Here is a 23,180-nt window from a genome sequence, read left to right as displayed (position 1 = left end):
ATGCCTTTTGGACTTTCTAATGCTCCTTCTGTCTTCCAGTCTTTTATGCACGATATTTTCCGTGAATATCTGGATAAATTTATTATCGTGTATTTGGATGATGTTTTGGTTTTTTCTGATGACTGGGAGTCTCATGTTCAGCAGGTCAGGAAGGTGTTTCAGGTCCTGCGGGCCAATTTTTTGTTTGTAAAAGGTTCTAAATGTCTCTTTGGAGTCCAGAAGATTTCTTTTTTGGGGTATATTTTTTCCCCTTCTACTATTGAGATGGATCCCGTCAAGGTTCAGGCTATTTGTGACTGGACGCAGCCTACATCTCTTAAGAGTCTACAGAAGTTCTTGGGCTTTGCTAATTTTTATCGTCGCTTCATAACTAATTTTTCTAGTGTTGTTAAGCCTTTGACGGATTTGACTAAGAAGGGTGCTGATGTTGCTGATTGGTCTCCTGCGGCTGTGGAGGCCTTTCAGGAACTTAAGCGCCGGTTTTCTTCTGCTCCTGTGTTGCGTCAGCCAGATACGTCGCTTCCTTTTCAGGTTGAGGTTGATGCTTCCGAGATCGGAGCGGGGGCGGTTTTGTCACAGAGAAGTTCCGATGGCTCAGTGATGAAGCCATGTGCGTTCTTTTCTAGAAAATTTTCGCCCGCTGAACGGAATTATGATGTTGGTAATCGGGAGCTTTTGGCCATGAAGTGGGCATTTGAGGAGTGGCGTCATTGGCTTGAGGGTGCTAGACATCGTGTGGTGGTCTTGACTGATCACAAAAATCTGATGTACCTTGAGTCTGCCAAGCGTCTGAATCCTAGACAGGCTCGTTGGTCACTGTTTTTCTCCCGTTTCAATTTTGTGGTTTCATACCTGCCAGGTTAGAAGAATGTGAAGGCGGATGCTCTTTCTAGGAGTTTTGTGCCTGATTCCCCTGGAAATTCTGAGCCCACTGGTATCCTTAGGGATGGGGTGATTTTGTCGGCTGTCTCCCCAGACTTGCGACGTGCTTTGCAGGAGTTTCAGGCGGATAAACCTGATCGTTGTCCGCCGGAAAGACTGTTTGTTCTGGATAATTGGACCAGTAGAGTCATCTCCGAGGTCCATTCTTCTGTGTTGGCAGGTCATCCTGGAATATTTGGTACTAGAGACTTGGTGGCCAGGTCTTTTTGGTGGCCTTCCTTGTCGAGGGATGTGCGTTCTTTCGTGCAGTCTTGTGGAGTTTGCGTTCGGGCTAAGCCTTGCTGTTCTCGGGCCAGTGGATTGTTGTCACCTTTGCCTATCCCGAAGAGGCCTTGGACGCACATTTCCATGGACTTTATTTCGGATCTCCCTGTCTCTCAAAAAATGTCCGTCATATGGGTTGTGTGTGACCGCTTTTCTAAGATGGTTCATCTGGTACCCTTGCCTAAGTTACGATCCTCCTCTGAGTTGGTCCCTCTGTTTTTTCAAAACGTGGTCCGTTTGCATGGCATTCCGGAGAACATCGTTTCTGACAGGGGATCCCAGTTTGTGTCTAGATTTTGGCGGACGTTCTGTGCTAAGTTGGGCATTGATTTGTCCTTTTCGTCTGCATTCCATCCCCAGACGAATGGCCAGACAGAACGAACTAATCAGACTTTAGAAACTTATTTAAGGTGTTTTGTTTCTGCTGATCAAGATGACTGGGTTACCTTTTTGCCGCTTGCCGAGTTTGCCCTTAATAATCGGGCTAGTTCTGCTACCTTGGTTTCTCCTTTCTTTTGTAATTCGGGGTTTCATCCTCGTTTTTCCTCTGGTCAGGTGGAGCCTTCTGATTGTCCTGGAGTGGACATGGTGGTGGATAGGTTGCATCAGATTTGGAGTCATGTAGTGGACAATTTGAAGTTGTCCCAGGAGAGGGCTCAGCAGTTTGCTAATCGCCGTCGCCGCGTGGGTCCTCGACTTCTTGTTGGGGACTTGGTGTGGTTGTCTTCTCGTTTTGTTCCTATGAAGGTCTCTTCTCCTAAGTTCAAGCCTCGGTTCATCGGTCCTTATAGGATCTTGGAAATTCTTAACCCTGTGTCGTTTCGTTTGGATCTCCCGACATCGTTTGCTATTCATAATGTGTTCCATCGGTCGTTGTTGCGGAAGTATGAGGTACCTGTTGTTCCTTCGCTTGAGCCTCCTGCTCCGGTGCTGGTGGAGGGTGAATTGGAGTATGTTGTGGAGAAGATCTTGGATTCTCGTGTTTCCAGACGGAAACTCCAGTATTTGGTCAAGTGGAAGGGTTATGGTCAGGAGGATAATTCTTGGGTGTTTGCCTCTGATGTTCATGCTGCCGATTTGGTCCGTGCTTTTCATAGGGCTCATCCTGGTCGCCCTGGTGGTTCTCGTGAGGGTTCGGTGACCCCTCCTCAAGGGGGGGTACTGTTGTAACATACATAGTAACATAGTTAGTAAGGCCGAAAAAAGACATTTGTCCATCCAGTTCAGCCTATATTCCATCATAATAAATACCCAGATCTACGTCCTTCTACAGAACCTAATAATTGTATGATACAATGTTGTTCTGCTCCAGGAAGACATCCAGGCCTCTCTTGAACCCCTCGACTGAGTTCGCCATCACCACCTCCTCAGGCAAGCAATTCCAGATTCTCACTGCCCTAACAGTAAAGAATCCTCTTCTATGTTGGTGGAAAAACCTTCTCTCCTCCAGACGCAAAGAATGCCCCCTTGTGCCCGTCACCTTCCTTGGTATAAACAGATCCTCAGCGAGATATTTGTATTGTCCCCTTATATACTTATACATGGTTATTAGATCGCCCCTCAGTCGTCTTTTTTCTAGACTAAATAATCCTAATTTCGCTAATCTATCTGGGTATTGTAGTTCTCCCATCCCCTTTATTAATTTTGTTGCCCTCCTTTGTACTCTCTCTAGTTCCATTATATCCTTCCTGAGCACCGGTGCCCAAAACTGGACACAGTACTCCATGTGCGGTCTAACTAGGGATTTGTACAGAGGCAGTATAATGCTCTCATCATGTGTATCCAGACCTCTTTTAATGCACCCCATGATCCTGTTTGCCTTGGCAGCTGCTGCCTGGCACTGGCTGCTCCAGGTAAGTTTATCATTAACTAGGATCCCCAAGTCCTTCTCCCTGTCAGATTTACCCAGTGGTTTCCCGTTCAGTGTGTAATGGTGATATTGATTCCCTCTTCCCATGTGTATAACCTTACATTTATCATTGTTAAACCTCATCTGCCACCTTTCAGCCCAAGTTTCCAACTTATCCAGATCCATCTGTAGCAGAATACTATCTTCTCTTGTATTAACTGCTTTACATAGTTTTGTATCATCTGCAAATATCGATATTTTACTGTGTAAACCTTCTACCAGATCATTAATGAATATGTTGAAGAGAACAGGTCCCAATACTGACCCCTGCGGTACCCCACTGGTCACAGCGACCCAGTTAGAGACTATACCATTTATAACCACCCTCTGCTTTCTATCACTAAGCCAGTTACTAACCCATTTACACACATTTTCCCCCAGGCCAAGCATTCTCATTTTGTGTACCAACCTCTTGTGCGGCACGGTATCAAACGCTTTGGAAAAATCGAGATATACCACGTCCAATGACTCACCGTGGTCCAGTCTATAGCTTACCTCTTCATAAAAACTGATTAGATTGGTTTGACAGGAGCGATTTCTCATAAACCCATGCTGATATGGAGTTAAACAGTTATTCTCATTGAGATAATCCAGAATAACATCCCTCAGAAACCCTTCAAATATTTTACCAACAATAGAGGTTAGACTTACTGGCCTATAATTTCCAGGTTCACTTTTAGAGCCCTTTTTGAATATTGGCACCACATTTGCTATGCGCCAGTCCTGCGGAACAGACCCTGTCGCTATAGAGTCACTAAAAATAAGAAATAATGGTTTATCTATTACATTACTTAGTTCTCTTAGTACTCGTGGGTGTATGCCATCCGGACCCGGAGATTTATCTATTTTAATCTTATTTAGCCGGTTTCGCACCTCTTCTTGGGTTAGATTGGTGACCCTTAATATAGGGTTTTCATTGTTTCTTGGGATTTCACCTAGCATTTCATTTTCCACCGTGAATACCGTGGAGAAGAAGGTGTTTAATATGTTAGCTTTTTCCTCGTCATCTACAACCATTCTTTCCTCACTATTTTTTAAGGGGCCTACATTTTCAGTTTTTATTCTTTTACTATTGATATAGTTGAAGAACAGTTTGGGATTAGTTTTACTCTCCTTAGCAATGTGCTTCTCTGTTTCCTTTTTGGCAGCTTTAATTAGTTTTTTAGATAAAGTATTTTTCTCCCTATAGTTTTTTAGAGCTTCAATGGTGCCATCCTGCTTTAGTAGTGCAAATGCTTTCTTTTTACTGTTAATTGCCTGTCTTACTTCTTTGTTTAGCCACATTGGGTTTTTCCTATTTCTAGTCCTTTTATTCCCACAAGGTATAAACCGCTTACACTGCCTATTTAGGATGTTCTTAAACATTTCCCATTTATTATCTGTATTCTCATTTCTGAGGATATTGTCCCAGTCTACCAGATTAAGGGCATCTCTAAGCTGTTCAAACTTTGCCTTCCTAAAGTTCAATGTTTTTGTGACTCCCTGACAAGTCCCCCTAGTGAAAGACAGGTGAAACTGCACAATATTGTGGTCGCTATTTCCTAAATGCCCAACCACCTGCAGATTTGTTATTCTGTCAGGTCTATTAGATAGTATTAGGTCTAAAAGTGCTGCTCCTCTGGTTGGATTCTGCACCAATTGTGAAAGATAATTTTTCTTGGTTATTAGCAGAAACCTGTTGCCTTTATGGGTTTCACAGGTTTGTGAGTTCTGTTTTTGGGCTCCCTCTGGTGGTTACTGATGGTACTGGGTGACTTGTGTTCTCTGCGGTCTCTGGTGTCCACCTGTTCCATCAGGTTATGGGAGTTTCCTATTTAACCTGGCTTTTTTGTCATTTCCTCGCCGGCTATCAATGTAATCAGCGTGTCTTTTTACCTCTGCTACCTGCGTCTGTTATCTTCAGGACAAGCTAAGTTTTGATTTTCCTGTTTCACGTTTTGCTTAATTTTTGTCTTAGTCCAGCTTGCAGATATGTGATTCCTTGCTGCTGGTTGCTCTAGTGGGCTGAAATTACTCCTCATGTTCCATGAGTTGGCACATGAGTTCAAGTAATTTCAGGATGGTTTTTTGAAGGGTTTTTCGCTGACCGCGCAGTTCACTTTTGTATCCTCTGCTATCTAGCTTTAGCGGGCCTCATTTTTGCTGATTCTATTTTCATAACTACGTATGTGCTTTCCTCTCATTTCACCGTTATTACATGTGGGGGGCTGCTATTTCTGTGGGGTGTTTCTCTGGAGGCAAGTGAGGTCTGTGTTTCTTCTAATAGGGGAAGTTAATCCTTCGGCTGGCGCGAGACGTCTAGGAATCATCGTAGGCACGTTCCCCGGCTACTGCTAGTTGTGTGTTTAGGTTCAGGATCGCGGTCAGCTCAGGTTCCATCACCCTAGAGCTTGTTTTGTTTTTGTGCTTGTCCTTTTGTGATCCCCTGCCATTGGGATCATGACACCGAACACCACCATGCTTTCCATTTTGGAGCCCCTCAATAAATCTTCTTTTCTCAAAACCTTGAACCTATGTGACGGTGACCTGAGTGATGAGGTTATTGAAGTTTACAGTAACTCTGAACTTTCAGATTTTGCTTGGAATTAGGCTTTAAAGGCTACCTATGACCACTGTTGTGTAGATTTTTTTTCTATACAGTTGATTTGCTTTCTAAATAAAACATTTTCAAGAAGCCATAAAGACTCCATATCCCATTATGCAGCCTCCACATATTCCCCCCCAAAAAATTGGCATAAAACAACCAAGATGAGCAATGCATAAGTCCTCTTATTTTTTTAAAGACAAAAAACGTAAACCTTAGGTCTCTCCAACAGTAGTTGTGAGCCTTGAGATACAGTCAGTGGTTCAGTCCCTACATGTGATCTAGATTCGTCTAAGGTAGCAGTGCCCACCTTACTTACTGCACCCCTGTGCAGTTGCATAATTTGCTGTACTTGTACGTTGCAAGAACTGGTGAAGGTTCTCCAGTCCTAAACTCAGTAACCTCACGAGGCTGTTGAGTTTGGTTCAGGAGACCAGTCCATGTGTCTTGATTTGACCACGGACCACAAAACATGGATGTGTGAACCCAGGCTAAAGAGGTGGCCTACACATGAATGTCTCATGGGCTAAAACTGTAAAAAATTTTGAGAAACTAGAATTTTTCTATAAACAAAACAACTAAATCTGATTTTCTAAAAATGTAAGGGGAGATATAGCACCTGAAGTGATATTCAATAGAAGACCTGTCATTTTTGACTGTCTCAAAAATACTCCATGTGCCATAGCCTTAAGGATTTTTAATGCTTTAACCCAAGAGCAGTGAGTCCCTAAAAAATGTCATTGCTGGAGGTTTGGATTTTTTTTTGGCATAGAAATAAGTACAAGTCTTAAGTAATCTTTCTTACATGCTTTACAAGTGGTTGGTTAGGTAAGCCAAGACTGTGCAGATTAATGGCACTTCCTACTTGGATTGCAGCCAGAGATATGATATCTACAGACACCCATTCTGCCCTTGGCACTATTTTTTTACGTAAGGGAGAGTTCAACCACAATTCAGGGTTTCCCAAGCAACTGAAGAGGTAATTTATTGAAAAAGGTATGAAATGCTGTGCGAAAAGAACCAAACCTTCTCATGTTTTTACGTGCCATGGTGGGACTTCTACTTCTTTTGGCTTGGGTCTTTCTCTACCCAACATGCTTTTCTTGTCTTGGTGCACTTGTTGAGCTATGGAGATGTCAAGACCAAGTACCAAAACTCTCTTGAAAGAAGTAAACCTCTCTTAAATGGACCGTCCCATGAAAAGGTGGCTCTCATCTAATCACATGTCCAGATCCACCAGGAATCTATATACTGTAGATCCATACATTTTCAAAAGTAGTAGTACAGGTAGAGGATTGTCCACTGCTTTAAAACACATTTGAAATGGAACTAGATTGGTAGGAGAATAAAAAATAAGGTTCATTTTAAGAAGACCTTTCATTTTTTTTTAATGTAAACAGAGTATCATTTCCAATTGCCGTCGTCCTGTTGATCCTGGAACAGTTTAACTTTTTTTTTCCATGCCCCTCCATTCCATAGTAATAAAAATACAATGTTACCCTCCAATTAACTTGGTGTTACCCTTCAATTAACTCTACGGCTGTTCGGTTTTTCCCTTCTATAACGTTGGCCAATCAAAACACAGAAGTTCGGTTGTGTACGTCCAATTAGTTGATGGGAAAGTTAGCGCCTTTATTATGGTGGTGGCATAACTTTGGAACAGAGTACTTTGTCTTTGGCTTTTATGTGGGCATGATGCAGAGACATTTTAGCATTGTGTATTGGTATTATTTGAGGCCTCTATATGGCAGTATGGTGATTGTACAGAGAGTGGTGACAATATACTGTATATATGTCTCTACCCGGTGGTGAGAACAGTAGTGACAATGAAGAGCTGGGAGTTATTTATAAACTATTTTTACTTCCTTAAAGTCAAATTCTGCGTACATTAGGTATTATTAAGACTTTGTCATAACTGCTTTTTTGGACCTCAACTCTTTCTTTACGCAAATGTGTCCAATGTTTCCTCATACTAAAGAACGGCTTAGATGAAGAAGGTTACAAAAACAAAACCACGAGTTTTGCAACACTTGTAAAATTAGGACAGCTTAGGCTGATTTTGATGGGCGAGAAAAGCAAAAATAGGGAACTTAAAACTTAACACTTAATATTAATCATTAAAATGTCACAACACAATACACATAGAATCAAAACTCTCAGGTGAAGCAGCCAGACAAAGTTGTGCCAAAACTGGGGGCTGATTATAATCCAAAAAAGGCTACCAGTACAACTGGCAATGCAATAAAGAAACCTAATTAGACATGCCTTTTTTGCAACAATGGAGATTCGATCATCTATGGATTTGGTGAGATTGTTAGAAATTTCTTTCAAATTAATTTCCTTTGGACATTCTGAGACATCGAGGGGTAAATTAATCAGTTGGACTGATAGGTTTAAAGGTTCCCCCATGTCTAATAAGGTTTATTTATTGCATTGCCAGTTGTACTGGTAGCCTTCTTTGGATTATAATCAGCCCCCCGTTTTGGCACAACTATGTCTGGCTACTTCACCTGGGACTTTTGATTCTATGTGTATTGTGTCGTGACATTTTAATGATTAATATTAAATGTTATGTTTTAAGTTCCCTATTTTTGCTTTTGTTCTATGATACTGAGGGATCCATACATTTTTGGCTATCTATTGCACTTTAGATTGCTTGTTTAATTTTGATGGGCTGATTTCAGGGAATGGTACGGTTGTTCTGCCTCTGAACTGCAGACTGGAGTTGGAAAACACTAGTCTAGATATTCACATGAAGGTAAAAGAGTTGTCATATTTGAGACAAGTAGAAACTCAACTTTATTCCACTTGATGTCTAATACATGTAGAGTAGCTACCATATGACCCATCCAAAATGAACAAGCCACCGCTAACACTAAACACTAAAACCTCAATATACTACAACTTCATGATCCAAAATATGTACTACTTTTTACGCCTTCAATCATACTTTTTTCACATGGAAGGAAATCGGGGATTACACACCAGTGAGGATTAACTGATGGGTTAATCAGCGTTTTTATCATGGGGAAAGTCAACTTATTGAACTGTTCAGAGATAGAACTGAGAACAAAGCATTCAAAGGGCCTCAGAAGATAAAACAAAGTAGACTTTTAGGCCCTTTTCTTGGGACTGTGCCACCACTGACCTTAAGGTACTGTCACACTAAGCGACGCTGCAGCGATACCGACAACGATCCGGATCGCTGCAGCGTCGCTGTTTGGTCGCTGGAGAGCTGTCACACAGACCGCTCTCCAGCGACCAACGATCCCGAGGTCCCCGGTAACCAGGGTAAACATCGGGTTACTAAGCGCAGGGCCGCGCTTAGTAACCCGATGTTTACCCTGGTTACCATCGTTAAAGTAAAAAAAACAACCGCTACATACTTACCTACCGCTGTCTGTCCTCGGCGCTCTGCTTCTCTGGTCTGGCTGTGAGCGCCGGGCAGCCGGAAAGCAGAGAGGTGACGTCACCGCTCTGCTTTCCGGCTGCTGTGCTCACAGCCAGAGCAGAGAAGCACAGCGCCGGGGACAGACAGCGGTAGGTGTTCCTGTTTCCATGTATATAGAGGTGTTATCAGTCATTGTACAGGAGGAGGAGGTGAGCTGTAACATCACCTATTGTGAATGGTGGATCTTGTGTTATCTACTGTATATAGAGGTGTTATCAGTCATTGTACAGGAGGAGGAGGTGAGCTGTAACATCACCTATTGTGAATGGTGGATCTTGTGTTATCTACTGTATATAGGTGCACAGATGACAGGTACAGATGTTTCATTCATTTATTACCGATCTCATTCTTTCCTTTTGTAGGTTCTTTTGTTCCCTGTATCTTTTTCTGTCACTTTCTTTTACACAGAACATAATCTTTCACTCTAATCTTTGGACAGAAACCAAAGCCGCACCTTCTGTTCTAAGCGTGCGCCAAACTCACCGTCTCTCCCAGTTATTCAGTTTCTGTGAACCAGAAGGGATTAGCAGTGGATTTAATCTGTAAAATATTATAATGTTGCTGTGTATACTATTATACTATGTAATATGATAGCAATAAATTATCGGTGGCACCATTCATTGCCAGGAGCACATCGCTCTGCTGATTTCCTGATGGCTGGTGGCTGGCGCTCCTGATTGATTGACAGCTCGGCATCATTGCTCTGTTGGCTCTGTCAATGGATACCGGAAGTATGAGGAAGCCTCTGTAGCATTGGACTGAAACTGTACAGAATTAGGAGCCAACATCAGTCTCTAACCAATCTGGACAGCTTCAAGGAAGCGCTTACAAACTCTAGGAAATAACTAGGAAAGATCTTGTAAGCGCAATGCATGTTTGACCACTGCTTCTAGACAGCATAGACAGTGTCTGGTGTGAGATCTAATGAAATTCATAAATGCAGCTTTGGGTTATAAAAACATTGTAATATTTCTGCAACACAAAGTAAAAAATTCAATATAATCACATGGAGACTCAAACTCTGCGTACAATTTATCTGTAGGTCCATTTTAGCATGTTGGTAGGCATGGACTTTAAAGAGACATTGTCTTTAAATGTGTGTATATTCACATAATGTAGTGTGAGTGTATTACTATACTCACCTACGTCTGCTCTCCGGTGTCCAGTGCTGCTCTTCTCCTCTTCTCAGTGATGTCATTGCTCTGCGTGACCCGGAAGTGGTTTTTACAATATGTCTGTGGAGCATCGGAACCAGTCTCCATAGGCTTTTATTGTAAAAAAAGAAGACTTTGGGCTCATGCACAGAGCATAAAGTGATCGAGATAGTCACAGTTGTGGTGACGTCACTGAGAAGAGATAGAATAACGTCTCTGGACAATGGAAAGAGCAGTCATAGGCGACAATAGTAATACTCTCACACTACATTACATGCACTTATACATAAATTTAAGAAAAAAATAAACACGGAAGGCTTTTCTTAGTATCTTATCTCCTAAGGACAGTACATTTAGCCACATTTCTAGCAGTCAAAAATGTGTCAAAGATAGATATAGATGAGGCAGATTGATATTATATTTGACTTTTTTGTAATTATGTCATGCAATTTTCTGTAGATACGTTTACTACATCTACTGCATCAAGCATTAATGTAGCAACAAGTACAACTGAGTCTACAAGTGCGACACCTGCACCCACAAATGTAGGAACAATAACGTCGGAACATTCCATTACTACTCAACTGACCACGTTACCAAGTACAGAAGCAAGCAGTTCATCATCAGTCACGACTGCACCTATAACCAGTGTATCTACAACTGCTCTGTTTACTAGTAATACAACATCTACATCTGAAGCTACAACTACAACAACATCTATTACAAGTACAGAAACAAGCACCACGGCAACATCAATTACTTCTGAACCTATTACCAGTGAACTTACAACTTTTTCCACGAGTGATGAAACAACACTTACTTCATCTGAAGCTACAACTACAACCCTCATCCCAACAAGTACAGAAAGAAGCACTTCAGAAACATCAATTTCAATTCTACCTACAACCAGTGAAACTACAACCATTCTATCTACTAGTAATACAAGAACACTATCTTCACCTGAATCCACAACTACACCATTCCAGACAAGGTTGGAGACAAGCATTACAGTAACATCGATTACAACTCAACCTACAACCAGTGAAATCACACCTGCTCTGTATACCAGTGACACATCAACACTAACTTCATCTCAACCTGCAACAACTACACCATCTTTGACAAGTACAGTACTATCTACTACAGGAACATCACTTACAACTCAACCCATCACCAGTGATGCCACAACCATTCTATCTACTAGTGAAACAACCACACACACTTCACCTGAATCTACAACTACAACACCATCACTGACAAATATGGAAACAGGTAGTACAGCAACTTTGATTACAACTCAACCTACCACCAGAGAAACCACCACCCCAGCTCTGTATACCAGTGACACATCAACACTATCTTCATCTCAACCTGCAACTACTACACCATCTATGACAAGTACAGTATTATCAACTTCAGGAACATCACTTACAACTCAACCCATCATCAGTGATGCCACAACCATTCTATCTACTAGTGACACAACCACACCAAATTCACCTGAATCTACAACTACAACACCATCACTGACATATATGGAAACAACTAGTACAGCAACTTCAATTACAACTCAACCTACCACAAGTGAAACCACACTTGCTCTTTATACCAGTGACACATCAACACTAACTTCATCTCAACCTGCAACTACTACACCATCTCTGACAAGTACAGAATTGTCAACTTCAGGAACATCACTTACAACTCAACTCATCACCAGTGATGCCACAACCATTCTATCTACTAGTGACACAACCACACCAACTTCACCTGAGTCTACAACTACAACACCATCACTAACAAATATGGAAACAAGTACTGCAGCAACATCGATTTCAGTTCAACCTACCACCAGTGAAACCACACCAGCTCTGTATACCAGTGACACATCAACACTATCTTCATCTCAACCTGCAACTACTACACCATCTCTGACAAGTACAGAATTATCAACTTCAGGAACATCACTTACAACTCAAACCATCACCAGTGATGCCACAACCATTCTATCTACCAGTGACACAACTACACCAACTTCACCTGAATCTACAACTATAACACCATCACTGACAAATATTGAAACAAGTAGTACAGCAACTTCGATTACAACTCAACCTACCACAAGTGAAACCACACCTGCTCTTTATTCCAGTGATTTATCAACACTAACTTCATCTCAACCTGTAATTACTACACCATCTCTGACAAGTACAGAATTGTCAACTTCAGGAACATCACCTACAACTATACCCACTACCAGTGATGCCACAACCATTCTATCTCCTAGTGACACAACCATATCATCTTCACCTGAATCTACAACTACAACACCATCACTGACAAATATGGAAACAAGTACTGCAGCAACATCGATTTCAGTTCAACCTACCACCAGTGAAACCACACCTGCTCTTTATACCAATGACACATCAACACTAACTTCATCTCAACCTGCAACTACTACACCATCTATGACAAGTACAGAATTATCAACTTCAGGAACATCACTTACAACTCAACCCATCACCAGTGATGCCACAACCATTCTAACTGCTAGTGACACAACCACACCAAATTCACCTAAATCTACAACTACAACACCATCACTGACAAATATGGAAACAAGTAGTACAGCAACTTCGATTACGACTCAACCAACCACCAGTGAAACCACACCTGCTCTATATACCAGTGACACATCAACACTAACTTCATCTCAATCTGCAACTACTACACCATCTCTGACAAGTACAGAATTATCAACGTCAGGATCATCACTTACAACTGAACCCATCACCAGTAATGCCACAACCATTCTATCTACTAGTGACACAACCACACCAACTTCACTTGAATCAACAACTACAACACCATCACTAACAAATATGGAAACAAGTACTGCAGCAACATCGATTTCAGCTCAACCTACCACCAGTGAAACCACACCAGCTCTGTATACCAGTGACACATCAGCACTATCTTCATCTCAACCTGAAAATGCTACACCAACTTTGACAAGTACAGACTTATCTACTTCAGGAACATCACTTATAACTCAACCCATCACCAGTGACGCCACAACCATTCTATCTCCTAGTGACACAACCATATCATCTTCACCTAAATCTACAACTACAACACCATCACTGACAAATATGGAAACAAGTACTGCAGCAACATCGATTTCAGTTCAACCTACCACCAGTGAAACCACACCTGCTCTTTATACCAATGACACATCAACACTATCTTCATCTCAACCTGCAACTACTACACCATCTTTGACAAGTACAGTATTATCTACTTCAGGAACATCACTTACAACTCAACCCATGACCAGTGATGCCACAACCATTCTATCTACTAGTGAAACAACCACACACACTTCACCTGAAACTACAATTACAACACCATCACTGACAAATATGGAAACAAGTAGTACAGCAACTTCTATTACAACTCAACCTAGCATCAGTGAAACCACGCCTGCTCTGTATACCAGTGACACATCAACACTAACTTCATCTCAATCTGCAACTACTACACCATCTATGACAAGTACAGAATTATCAACTTCAGGAACATCACTTACAACTCAACCCACCACCAGCAATGCCACAACCATTTTATCCACTAGTGAAACAACCACACACACTTCACCTGAATCTACAACTACAACACCATCACTGACAAATATGGAAACAAGTAGTACAGCAACATCGATTACAACTCAACCTACTAACAGTGAAACCACACCTGCTCTATATACCAGTGACACATCAACACTAACATCATCTCAATCTGCAACTACTACACCATCTCTGACAAGTACAGAATTATCTACTTCAGGAACATCACTTACAACTCAACCCATCACCAGTAATGCCACAACCATTCTATCTACTAGTGACACAACCACAGCAACTTCACTTGAATCAACAACTACAACTCCATCACTAACAAATATGGAAACATGTAGTACAGCAATATCGATTACAACTCAACATACCATCAGTGAAACCACACCTGCTCTATATACCAGTGACACATCAACACTAACTTCATCTCAACCTGCAACTACTACACCATCTCTGACAAGTACAGAATTGTCAACTTCAGGAACATCACTTACAACTCAACCCATCACCAGTGATGCCACAACCATTCTATCTACTAGTGACACAACTACATCAACTTCACCTGAATCAACAACTACAACACCATCACTGACAAATATGGAATCAAGTACTGCAGCAACATTAATTACAACTCAACCTACCACCAGTGAAACCACACCAGCTTTGTATACCAGTGACACATCAACACTAACTTCATCTCAACCTGCAACAACTACACCAACTTTGACAAGTATAGAATTATCTACTTTAGGAACATCACTTACAACTCAACCTATCACCAGTAATGCCACAACCATTCTATCTACTAGTGACACAACCACACCAACTTCACCTGAATCTACAACTACAACACCATCACTGAAAAATATGGAAACAAGTACTGCAGCAACATTGATTACAACTCAACCTACCACCAGTGAAACCACACCTGCTCTTTATACCAGTGACACATCAACAGTAACTGTGTCTCAACCTGCAACTACTACACCATCTATGACAAGTACAGAATTATCAACTTCAGGAACATCACTTACAACTCAACCCATCACCAGTGACGCCACAACCATTCTATCTACTAGTGATACAACCATATCAACTTTACCTGAATCTACAACTACAACACCATCACTGACAAATATGGAAACAAGTACTGCAGCAACATCGATTTCAGCTCAACCTACCACCAGTGAAACCACACCTGCTCTATATACCAGTGACACATCAACAGTAACTTCATCTCAACCTGCAACTACTACACCATATTTGACAAGTACAGAATTATCAACTTCAGGAACATCACTTACAACTCAACCCATCACCAGTGATGCCACAACCATTCTATCTACTAGTGATACAACCATATCAACTCTACCTGAATCTACAACTACAACACCATCACTGACAAATATAGAAACAAGTACTGCAGCAACATCGATTTCAGCTCAACCTACTACCAGTGAAACCACACCAGCTCTGTATACCAGTGACTCATCAACACTATCTTCATCTCAACCTGCAACTACTGCAGCAACTTTGACAAGTACAGAATTATCTACTTCATTAATATCACTTACAACTCAACCCATCACCAGTAATGCCACAACCATTCTATCTACTAGTGACACAACCACACCAACTTCTCCTGAATCTACAACTACAACACCATCACTGACAAATATGGAAACAAGTACTGCAGCAACATCGATTTCAGCTCAACCTACCACCAGTGAAACCACACCAGCTCTGTTTACCAGTGACACATCAACACTAATTTCATCTCAACCTGCAACTATTACACCATCTCTGACAAATACAGAATTATCTACTGCAGGAACATCACTTACAAGTCAACCCATCACCAGTGATGCCACAACCATTCTATCTCTTAGTGAAACAACCATAATAAATTCATCTGAGCCTGCAACTACACCACTATCACTGACAAGCATGGATACAAGTACTGTATTGTCTAAAAGTACAGGAACAAGTTTATCAGCAACTACTCCCCAATCTATCATTAGTGAATCAACAACTATTCTGTTAACAAAAGCTGAAACAACCAAAACTTCAGCTAATATCTCATCCCTGCCAAGCACAGTTCCATTTGCTTCTACAGCATCTATTACTTCACAGGGTACCATGACTGAATCTAATACTTCCCTATATCCTACTGTGGCAACAACACCCATATCAGATGGATCTTTCACTGCTACAACCGTACCCATAAACACAGCATCCTTAGCAACAGCCATTAATACTCAACCTACTAGTGGTGAATTTACCACTTTTAAATCCACAATGGCAGCAACTGCATCAGAATCTACAACTATTTCTACTGTACCGACAGCTCAGTCCTCGACTGGTAACGTAACAACCGTCTCTTCAACTGAACTTACCACTGGTACACCCATAAATATGGGAGCAAGCACTTCATTAACATCAATTATGACCCAATCTGCTAGTGAAATTACAACCTCTGCAGCAAGCACTATTGGAACAACATCCAGTTCAATTGGTAGTACCAGGTCATCTCCGGGTCCTGATAAAACTACTGGTTCAGACACCTTACAAACAAAATCTACTACAAGTGAATCTGTGACTGCTTTGTTGACTAGCACTTCAGCAGCACCTATTATACAAGAGACTGTTAATATGATAACTGTACCCGGAAATATGGCAATATTCAACAGCACTCAGTCTTCCTTTAGCGATCCTACTACTTTTGTGCCACCTGGTGCACCAATAACATCTGATGTTTCCTCAACCAGTACGTCTTTGTCTTTTACATCTTCTACTCCATTTATAAGTACTCAACAAAATATGAATAATTTTACTGCTGTCTCAACTGAACTCCCAAAAACTTCTATTGCCAATACTGGATCAACAGCCAACTCTACAGGTAATAGTTTGAGTGGTACTACCACAGTGGGAGAAACCAACAGTATTACTTACACTATTACTGGATTTACTACTAAAGAGATTACTAATAATACTATTGCTGCCGAAACCACCAGTAATGGGGCCATTATCAGTTCTATTCCTCAGACAGCAGCATTTACAACGCAAGTTACCATGAATGGTACTACTACTGAACAACCTGCTGGTACCTTGACCGTAACAAGTGGATCTGTTACCCCTACCACCTCCATAGTTACTGGGGTTGATGTTTCTAACATCACAGTTTCCAGTGTTAATGAAAGTACACTTATCACTACAACAGTATCTGGTGCCATAAATAACAGTACCATGAGTACTACTAACTTTTCTGTTTCGGGAACTGTCATCACTAATACTTCAGGGCCAATCACTATGCCTGGTATTGTTAGTAGTACATCATCAGATTTCACTGCTACTACCACTGCAATAAATACCACAACCACATCTGGATCGAGCACCTCCATAACTCCTTCTGGAAGCTCAAGTTCTACTGGGAGTGCTTTTAGTAACACCACAGGTTCTAACGTAGGAGGGGACATAGTTACTGCTTCTACAACAGTATCTGGTACCATTAAAAACAGTACCATGACTACTAGTGTATCGACTGTTTCCCAGACTAACACAAGTATCATAAACACGGTAAACGTAAGTACTTTAGGCACTGGTACATCATCAGATTTAACTGGTACCACAATCAATACTACTGGCACCACCTCAACTGGATCTAGTTCTTCTAAAACTACTGGAAGCTCTAATACAACAATTACTGCCCTCAGTGGATCCATTTCTTCTACAGCCCCTAACAGTTCCATTGCTACCACAAAATCTGTCGTAACTATTGCAAGTAATAATGACACGATTGTGACTTCTGGATCAAGCGCAACTGGAATGAATTCTGCAGCTACAAGTTCCAATCCTGGATCCAACACCATCACATCCACTGCAACGATTACCAGTAAGTTACAAAAACGTTGTCCACATTACAGATATTGTGGGTGGTGTGGTTACTGAATTCTTCAACAAGTTACCCTATTTTTCTACAGCCATAAATGGAGGAATGTCTACCCAAAGTGTTGTCACCACCACTCAAACAACCTCCGACCAATCCGCAAGTAAGTACTCAAATAACAAGGATCATTCTAAGAGTATAGCAGTGAATCAAACCTCAAGGTTTTATACACCCATGAGACTTTTTTAGGTGACCAGGGTATCATATACAAACACGAGGCATTCAATGATTTTGGGAGACCATGGCATCAATCTTGATTCACCAATGTGGAAATATTTGTCATTTTTTGTAAGATCCTAGTTAAATTAACTAATGGGATACTCAACTTTTTTATGGGAGAGCAGGACTGGGTTCACTGGTGTTAAGGCAATCAACAATATTGTGAGACATTAGCGATAAGGGGAATTGAATTCTTCTAAAATTTTCCCAAAAAGTCAAGTTTGACTAGTCCTCCGTGCAGCTCCCTCTAGGCGCTTTTTTTCAATATTAAGGCGATATCCTGTTCCTGTATCTTCTCGGCTGGAGTCGTAGCTCATGGCCATAGATTTTAGTGCTTAAGGAAATACGCAAATTGCCTCTTTAGAGAGAAAGAGGACTAGAACTTTTGAGTAGCAATCCTAAATGTCAGTGTTGACCCTTTAACGAGCCTTGACTTAGGAAAAAAAAACGAAATCAGAATCTCATTTTGCAGACACTGTGTTTCGGGGTACTGCCCCTCATCAGTGCAAAGTGTGAGATCTGGTTTGGCTTGGTCAGAAGCGTCTGACTGGGGGAACCAAGGAGTAACGTTTCTCCATGTGGAGAGTGCCTAAGGAAAAAAGAGGTTGGGGGGAGTTGTGCGGAAGACAGGACGAGACGCTCTTGCAGCTGGACAGTGACAATGACAGTACCATGAACAGGACAGGAGACCGGCGAGATCAGCATGATTATTTCATTTTCATCCTACATTTACTAATTTCTTTTGCTCTGGGATCTGGAGAGACCCCAAAGTGTAACAAAGGAAATTTGTTTTGCATAGAATAATGTTAACGTAACTCGAGTTTTCTGGCCAAGTTCGAGGAAACTGTCGAATTAAAATTTTGCAGGCTCACTCAACATTCTGAAGCCTGGAAGCATTCTACATTTTACCGGGAAACCAGGGATTGATTTACTAACAGGGAGGCAGTTAAGTTTGGCAGATTAAGATTTAATTCACAGATATGAAGTTATTCAACATTTTTAAGAAACTAGTATTGATTTTTTTGATATTCGTGTTTCATTGGATGTCGGATATATGAATCGAAAATTAAAGAAAAAACAACAAAAAAACAAAACAATAATAGACACATTTCATTATGTCTCTTTTGCAGTGCAATACTGGGAAATCATTCTGTTCGGACTGGTTGCGGTCTTGGGTGTTGTATTACTTGCAGGATTAATGTGTGGGGTAAGTACTACTATGATAAATCCTTATTGAAGTTGCGTGGATTGCATATATGTGGCATAAACCAATTATTACCCCTTCACTCCCTGGCCATTTTCAGTTTTTTTCATTCTTGTTTTATCCTCCCTTTCTTCCGAAAGCCAGAATTTTTTTTTTATTTTTCCTTCAATTTAACCATATGAGGTCTTGTTTTTCGAGGGACCAGTTTTATTTTTGAATGACACGATTTATTTTACCGCACAGTGTACTGGAAAACAGGAAAAAAATTTCAAGTGCGGTGGACTTTGCAAAAAAAAAAGTGCAATTCCACAAATGTTTTTTATTTTATTTACCATGTTTCACTATATGGTAAAACTGACCTGGTGATAGGATTTCCCAGGTCAGTACGAGTAAGCAGATACCAAACATGTTTCATTTTCTTTTATTTAAGTGGTGAAAACAAATGTACAAATTTGTATCAAAAGAAGTATTTGCATTTCTCGTCATTTTCCGAGACCCCTACTGTTTCCATTTTTCATGATCAGGGACTGGGAGAGGGCTTTATTTTTTGTACCGAGCTGATGCTTTTATAGATACCATTTGGGGTAGATACGATGTTTTGATCACTTCTTATTGCAATTTTTCGGTACCCAAAAAAACTAATTCTGGTGTTTTCATCCGATCATTCTGTGATCATCTCATTGCCTGCGCTATATGTAAGGCTTCAGCACTGCTATGTATAGCAGAAATCCCAATCTCCTATGAACGTCGGCCACAGACCGGCATTCACAGGAGGATCATAATTACAGGCACAGTGGACATCAGCAGACCCCCTGCTGTCATGAAAACCCATCTCGATCATGTGACAGCAGTGCCGATGGGTGGTCGAATTGAGCACTTCTGGGTGGCATGTGTTAAATCCCGCTGTCAGAGATTGACAGTGGGATTTTACTGCTTATTAGCCGCTGGTGGAGCTCCATCCACCTGTGGCTGTTAAATGCACATGATGGTTAGTTGTGTGGGGAAAGTCAGGGACACCACTTATGATGTGAATATATATTATATTTCGTGAAGGGATTAAAGGGTTGTCCAGTACTTTTATATTGATGACCTATCCTCAGGATAAGTGGTGGAGGTGCAACACCCTGCACTCCAGCAATAAAGTTGTTCCCTATGACAACTATTGCCGGATATGCTAAGCCGAGCAGTACAACTTGGCAAACTGTATAGTTGTAGCAGTAAGATACTACAGATCTACTCCTATTCTTTTGAATAGAGGCGGATATGCAGTACCTGGGTCACTATGCAGTTGACGAAGATGTGCTAGGCAGCTACTCAACTGAACACATCTAATTCATGTTTAATGCAGATATGATATGACTATGCTTCTATTTGCAGATTTTGGCCTGTTTCCGTTCCACTACCACGTATGCTGTAACCAGTTATCCAGGATACTTCACTCATTACGGTTGGTTAAATTCTACGCGTCCATCCTTACCGGCAGACCCTGAAAAAGGAATAGAACTGAAGGAACATCAGAGAAGACCATCGGCCCCAAGGGGAGAGCGGTACCAACAGTACAGGCAATCCCAACGGGGGCAACACCACAAGTAATAATACAGAAACACGTTGTCAGAGATAAATGACACCTATGTAAAGACTATTGGACATACCCTAGAAAGTTCTTTCAATGAAACAGAAAAATTGCTTTCAGTTTTGATGATTTTGTATTATATGTGTAGGCAAACTTATAACTACTGCAGCTATAGTGGAAACCCTTTTTTCCATAACTAACTACACATAACAATCTGTATCCATGTACTGTATATATACATTGTTTTACTATGCTGTATGCCTGGTCATACAGCATCTTGAGGTTCCAACATATTTTTCTATTTCTATTATATTATATGATAAAGATGCTGAGCATTATTTGTATATTTGTATATTTCCTAGAAAGTTATATTTATTACCATGTTTGTGTTATGGAATATTTAAATGCACAAAATAAAGCTGGTCTTCCTATATTGTGTTATTTTATTATCATCATCTTTGTCTTTAAGCCATTGCCATTATAAGGGTTCTCTCATGTTATTAAATTGCTTTAGACACCTAAAAGAAAGCAAATTTGCATTTACTTGCTTTTACTATCTGCTGATATTTTCCTGCTTCAAGAGCTTTTTTTTACATTGCGTAGAGCTGGTTTCCAAGAAGCTCGGCCACCAAAGTTTGTCCAACTGTGCAAAGTAGTTACATTGCAAAATAGGAGTTAACTCCAAGCATCCCAGTCAGATTTCTCCAATATGTAGATTTCTATACAGCAGTACGCTTCTCACCTCCCTCCCCCTCCCTCTCAGCTTCAAAGATGGTATCAGTTCTCTACAATTAAAATCTGTAGCCCCATCATCATAGGCTTCTAGAGTAGTTCTTCTTATCATGGGTCTCACTTACCTGAGCTGTGTGCTTGTTCAGTAAGAACTCTCAAGGCCATAGATTTCTATTTAACAATGAGCTGCTCAAATCCCTCTCCCTCATTCTAAGCTCCCAAAGATCATACTCTTCCAGACCAGATTACCTTAACCATGACTCTCACTTTCCTGAGTTGTGTGCTTGTTCAACTGCTCTATATGCAAATATGGTGATAACAGGGTTGACTCAAAACAAATCCTGACAGTAAATGTGTAGTAGCAGGACAAAACTCCTGGTTTAGAACTGTCTTTGAAGGAGGAATGCCTTCCCCCAAGTAACCAGGAAGTAAGGAGACTGCTGAGCTCTGAGCTGCTCAAGACACAATTTGAAAATATCACTTTAACTACTCTAATGCTATTATAAAATTACAATAACGTAGGTAAAATGAATAGAATTGATTATCTGGTGACAATGAAGAGAAGAGATGTCGCCAGGATGCCCTACCGGAAGATGAGAAGCTTATGGAAGCCACATAACATTCTGGTCAATTTCTTTCTGGTATACCTTAAGTTCTCACATTCATTCAGATACGACATGTTCTACCTACCTATATTTTGAATGGACCAAGAATTATCCTTCATGACAGTTGTATTTTTGAACTACAGTGTCACCTTTCAGATTCACAATGCCCTTGCCACTCTGGAAAAGATGTTCAGGAATGGTCAGTAGAGCATGACAAAAAGATCATGACTTAATCTGTTTTATTCATCTGTGGGATGGGCTAGAAAAACAAGTAAGATCCTTGGAAGCTGCACTGAACAAGTTACAGGACAATTGTGGTCTGCTCTTAATGTCTTGGTGCCAGATGCTAGAGATCTGTCACAAGTGTGTCACATTCCTGAAAGATCTGGGGGTTAGGACATCGTTACATACTGTGAATTGCAGGTCTTTAATTTAGCCTACGTGTTTTGTTCCTCATATTAAATGGACTTTGCTTCTTTTGGTGCTGAAGATGTTAACCACTTTTTGTATGCTGGTTAGAGACATGCTGCTCCAACTCACAGCTGCTCCTGACTTGCTAATTTTCTCTCTCAAGAAAACTGGGCCAGACCTTCTCATCCCTGCCTATGAAAGTTTACTTCCTGGCTTGTTGGAGTTGATGTGCTGAAGTTGGAGTTCGTAGTTGCTGCTGGAGATTGCTGTGTGCTGTTTTTGGATGTATGCTTTCACCATTATCCGATTCCCATTTAGTTTGTACCTTCCTATCTTTCCCTTTATTCCTCTCTACTCTTGGTGAGTGTTTTTGCATGTAAGTTGCTTTTTGTTATCACTGTTTGTCTTACGTGTTTATACACTAGCATATATGTGACTGGCCTCCTGGGGGTGAGTGAGTGGACAGAATAGAACATTAACCGGAGCATAGTAAGGTCAGAGGCTCGGGCCTCTCTACCTTCAAGAGTACCCCCAAGACAGAGATAGTT

General features: G+C 41.0%; 1 protein-coding gene across 1 annotated transcript; it reads left to right on the top strand.

Moving 5' to 3' along the window:
* Positions 1-5,554: 5,554 nt before the first annotated feature.
* On the top strand, positions 5,555-22,428 carry LOC138666202 (mucin-2-like). Its single transcript, XM_069754442.1, has 6 exons — positions 5,555-5,669; positions 10,764-17,834; positions 17,923-17,991; positions 19,238-19,314; positions 20,689-20,858; positions 22,365-22,428. Exons 1-6 carry the CDS (start codon positions 5,555-5,557, stop codon positions 22,426-22,428), a joined length of 7,566 nt encoding a protein of 2,521 aa, XP_069610543.1.
* Positions 22,429-23,180: the final 752 nt, after the last annotated feature.

Source organism: Ranitomeya imitator, chromosome 2 (assembly GCF_032444005.1).
Source record: "Ranitomeya imitator isolate aRanImi1 chromosome 2, aRanImi1.pri, whole genome shotgun sequence".
Taxonomy (NCBI): Eukaryota; Metazoa; Chordata; class Amphibia; order Anura; family Dendrobatidae; genus Ranitomeya; species Ranitomeya imitator.
Note: the sequence above shows the minus strand (reverse complement) of the source record. Positions and strands in the feature narration are given on the sequence as shown.

Bases quoted from the DNA above. Each gene is read 5' to 3' on its own strand.
- LOC138666202 (XM_069754442.1), top strand. From the start codon at position 5,555: ATGACACCGAACACCACCATGCTTTCCATTTTGGAGCCCCTCAATAAA. The intron at 17,835-17,922 runs GTAAGTTACAAA...ATTTTTCTACAG, and splicing joins ATCCACTGCAACGATTACCA to CCATAAATGGAGGAATGTCT. The intron at 19,315-20,688 runs GTAAGTACTACT...TTCTATTTGCAG, and splicing joins TTGCAGGATTAATGTGTGGG to ATTTTGGCCTGTTTCCGTTC.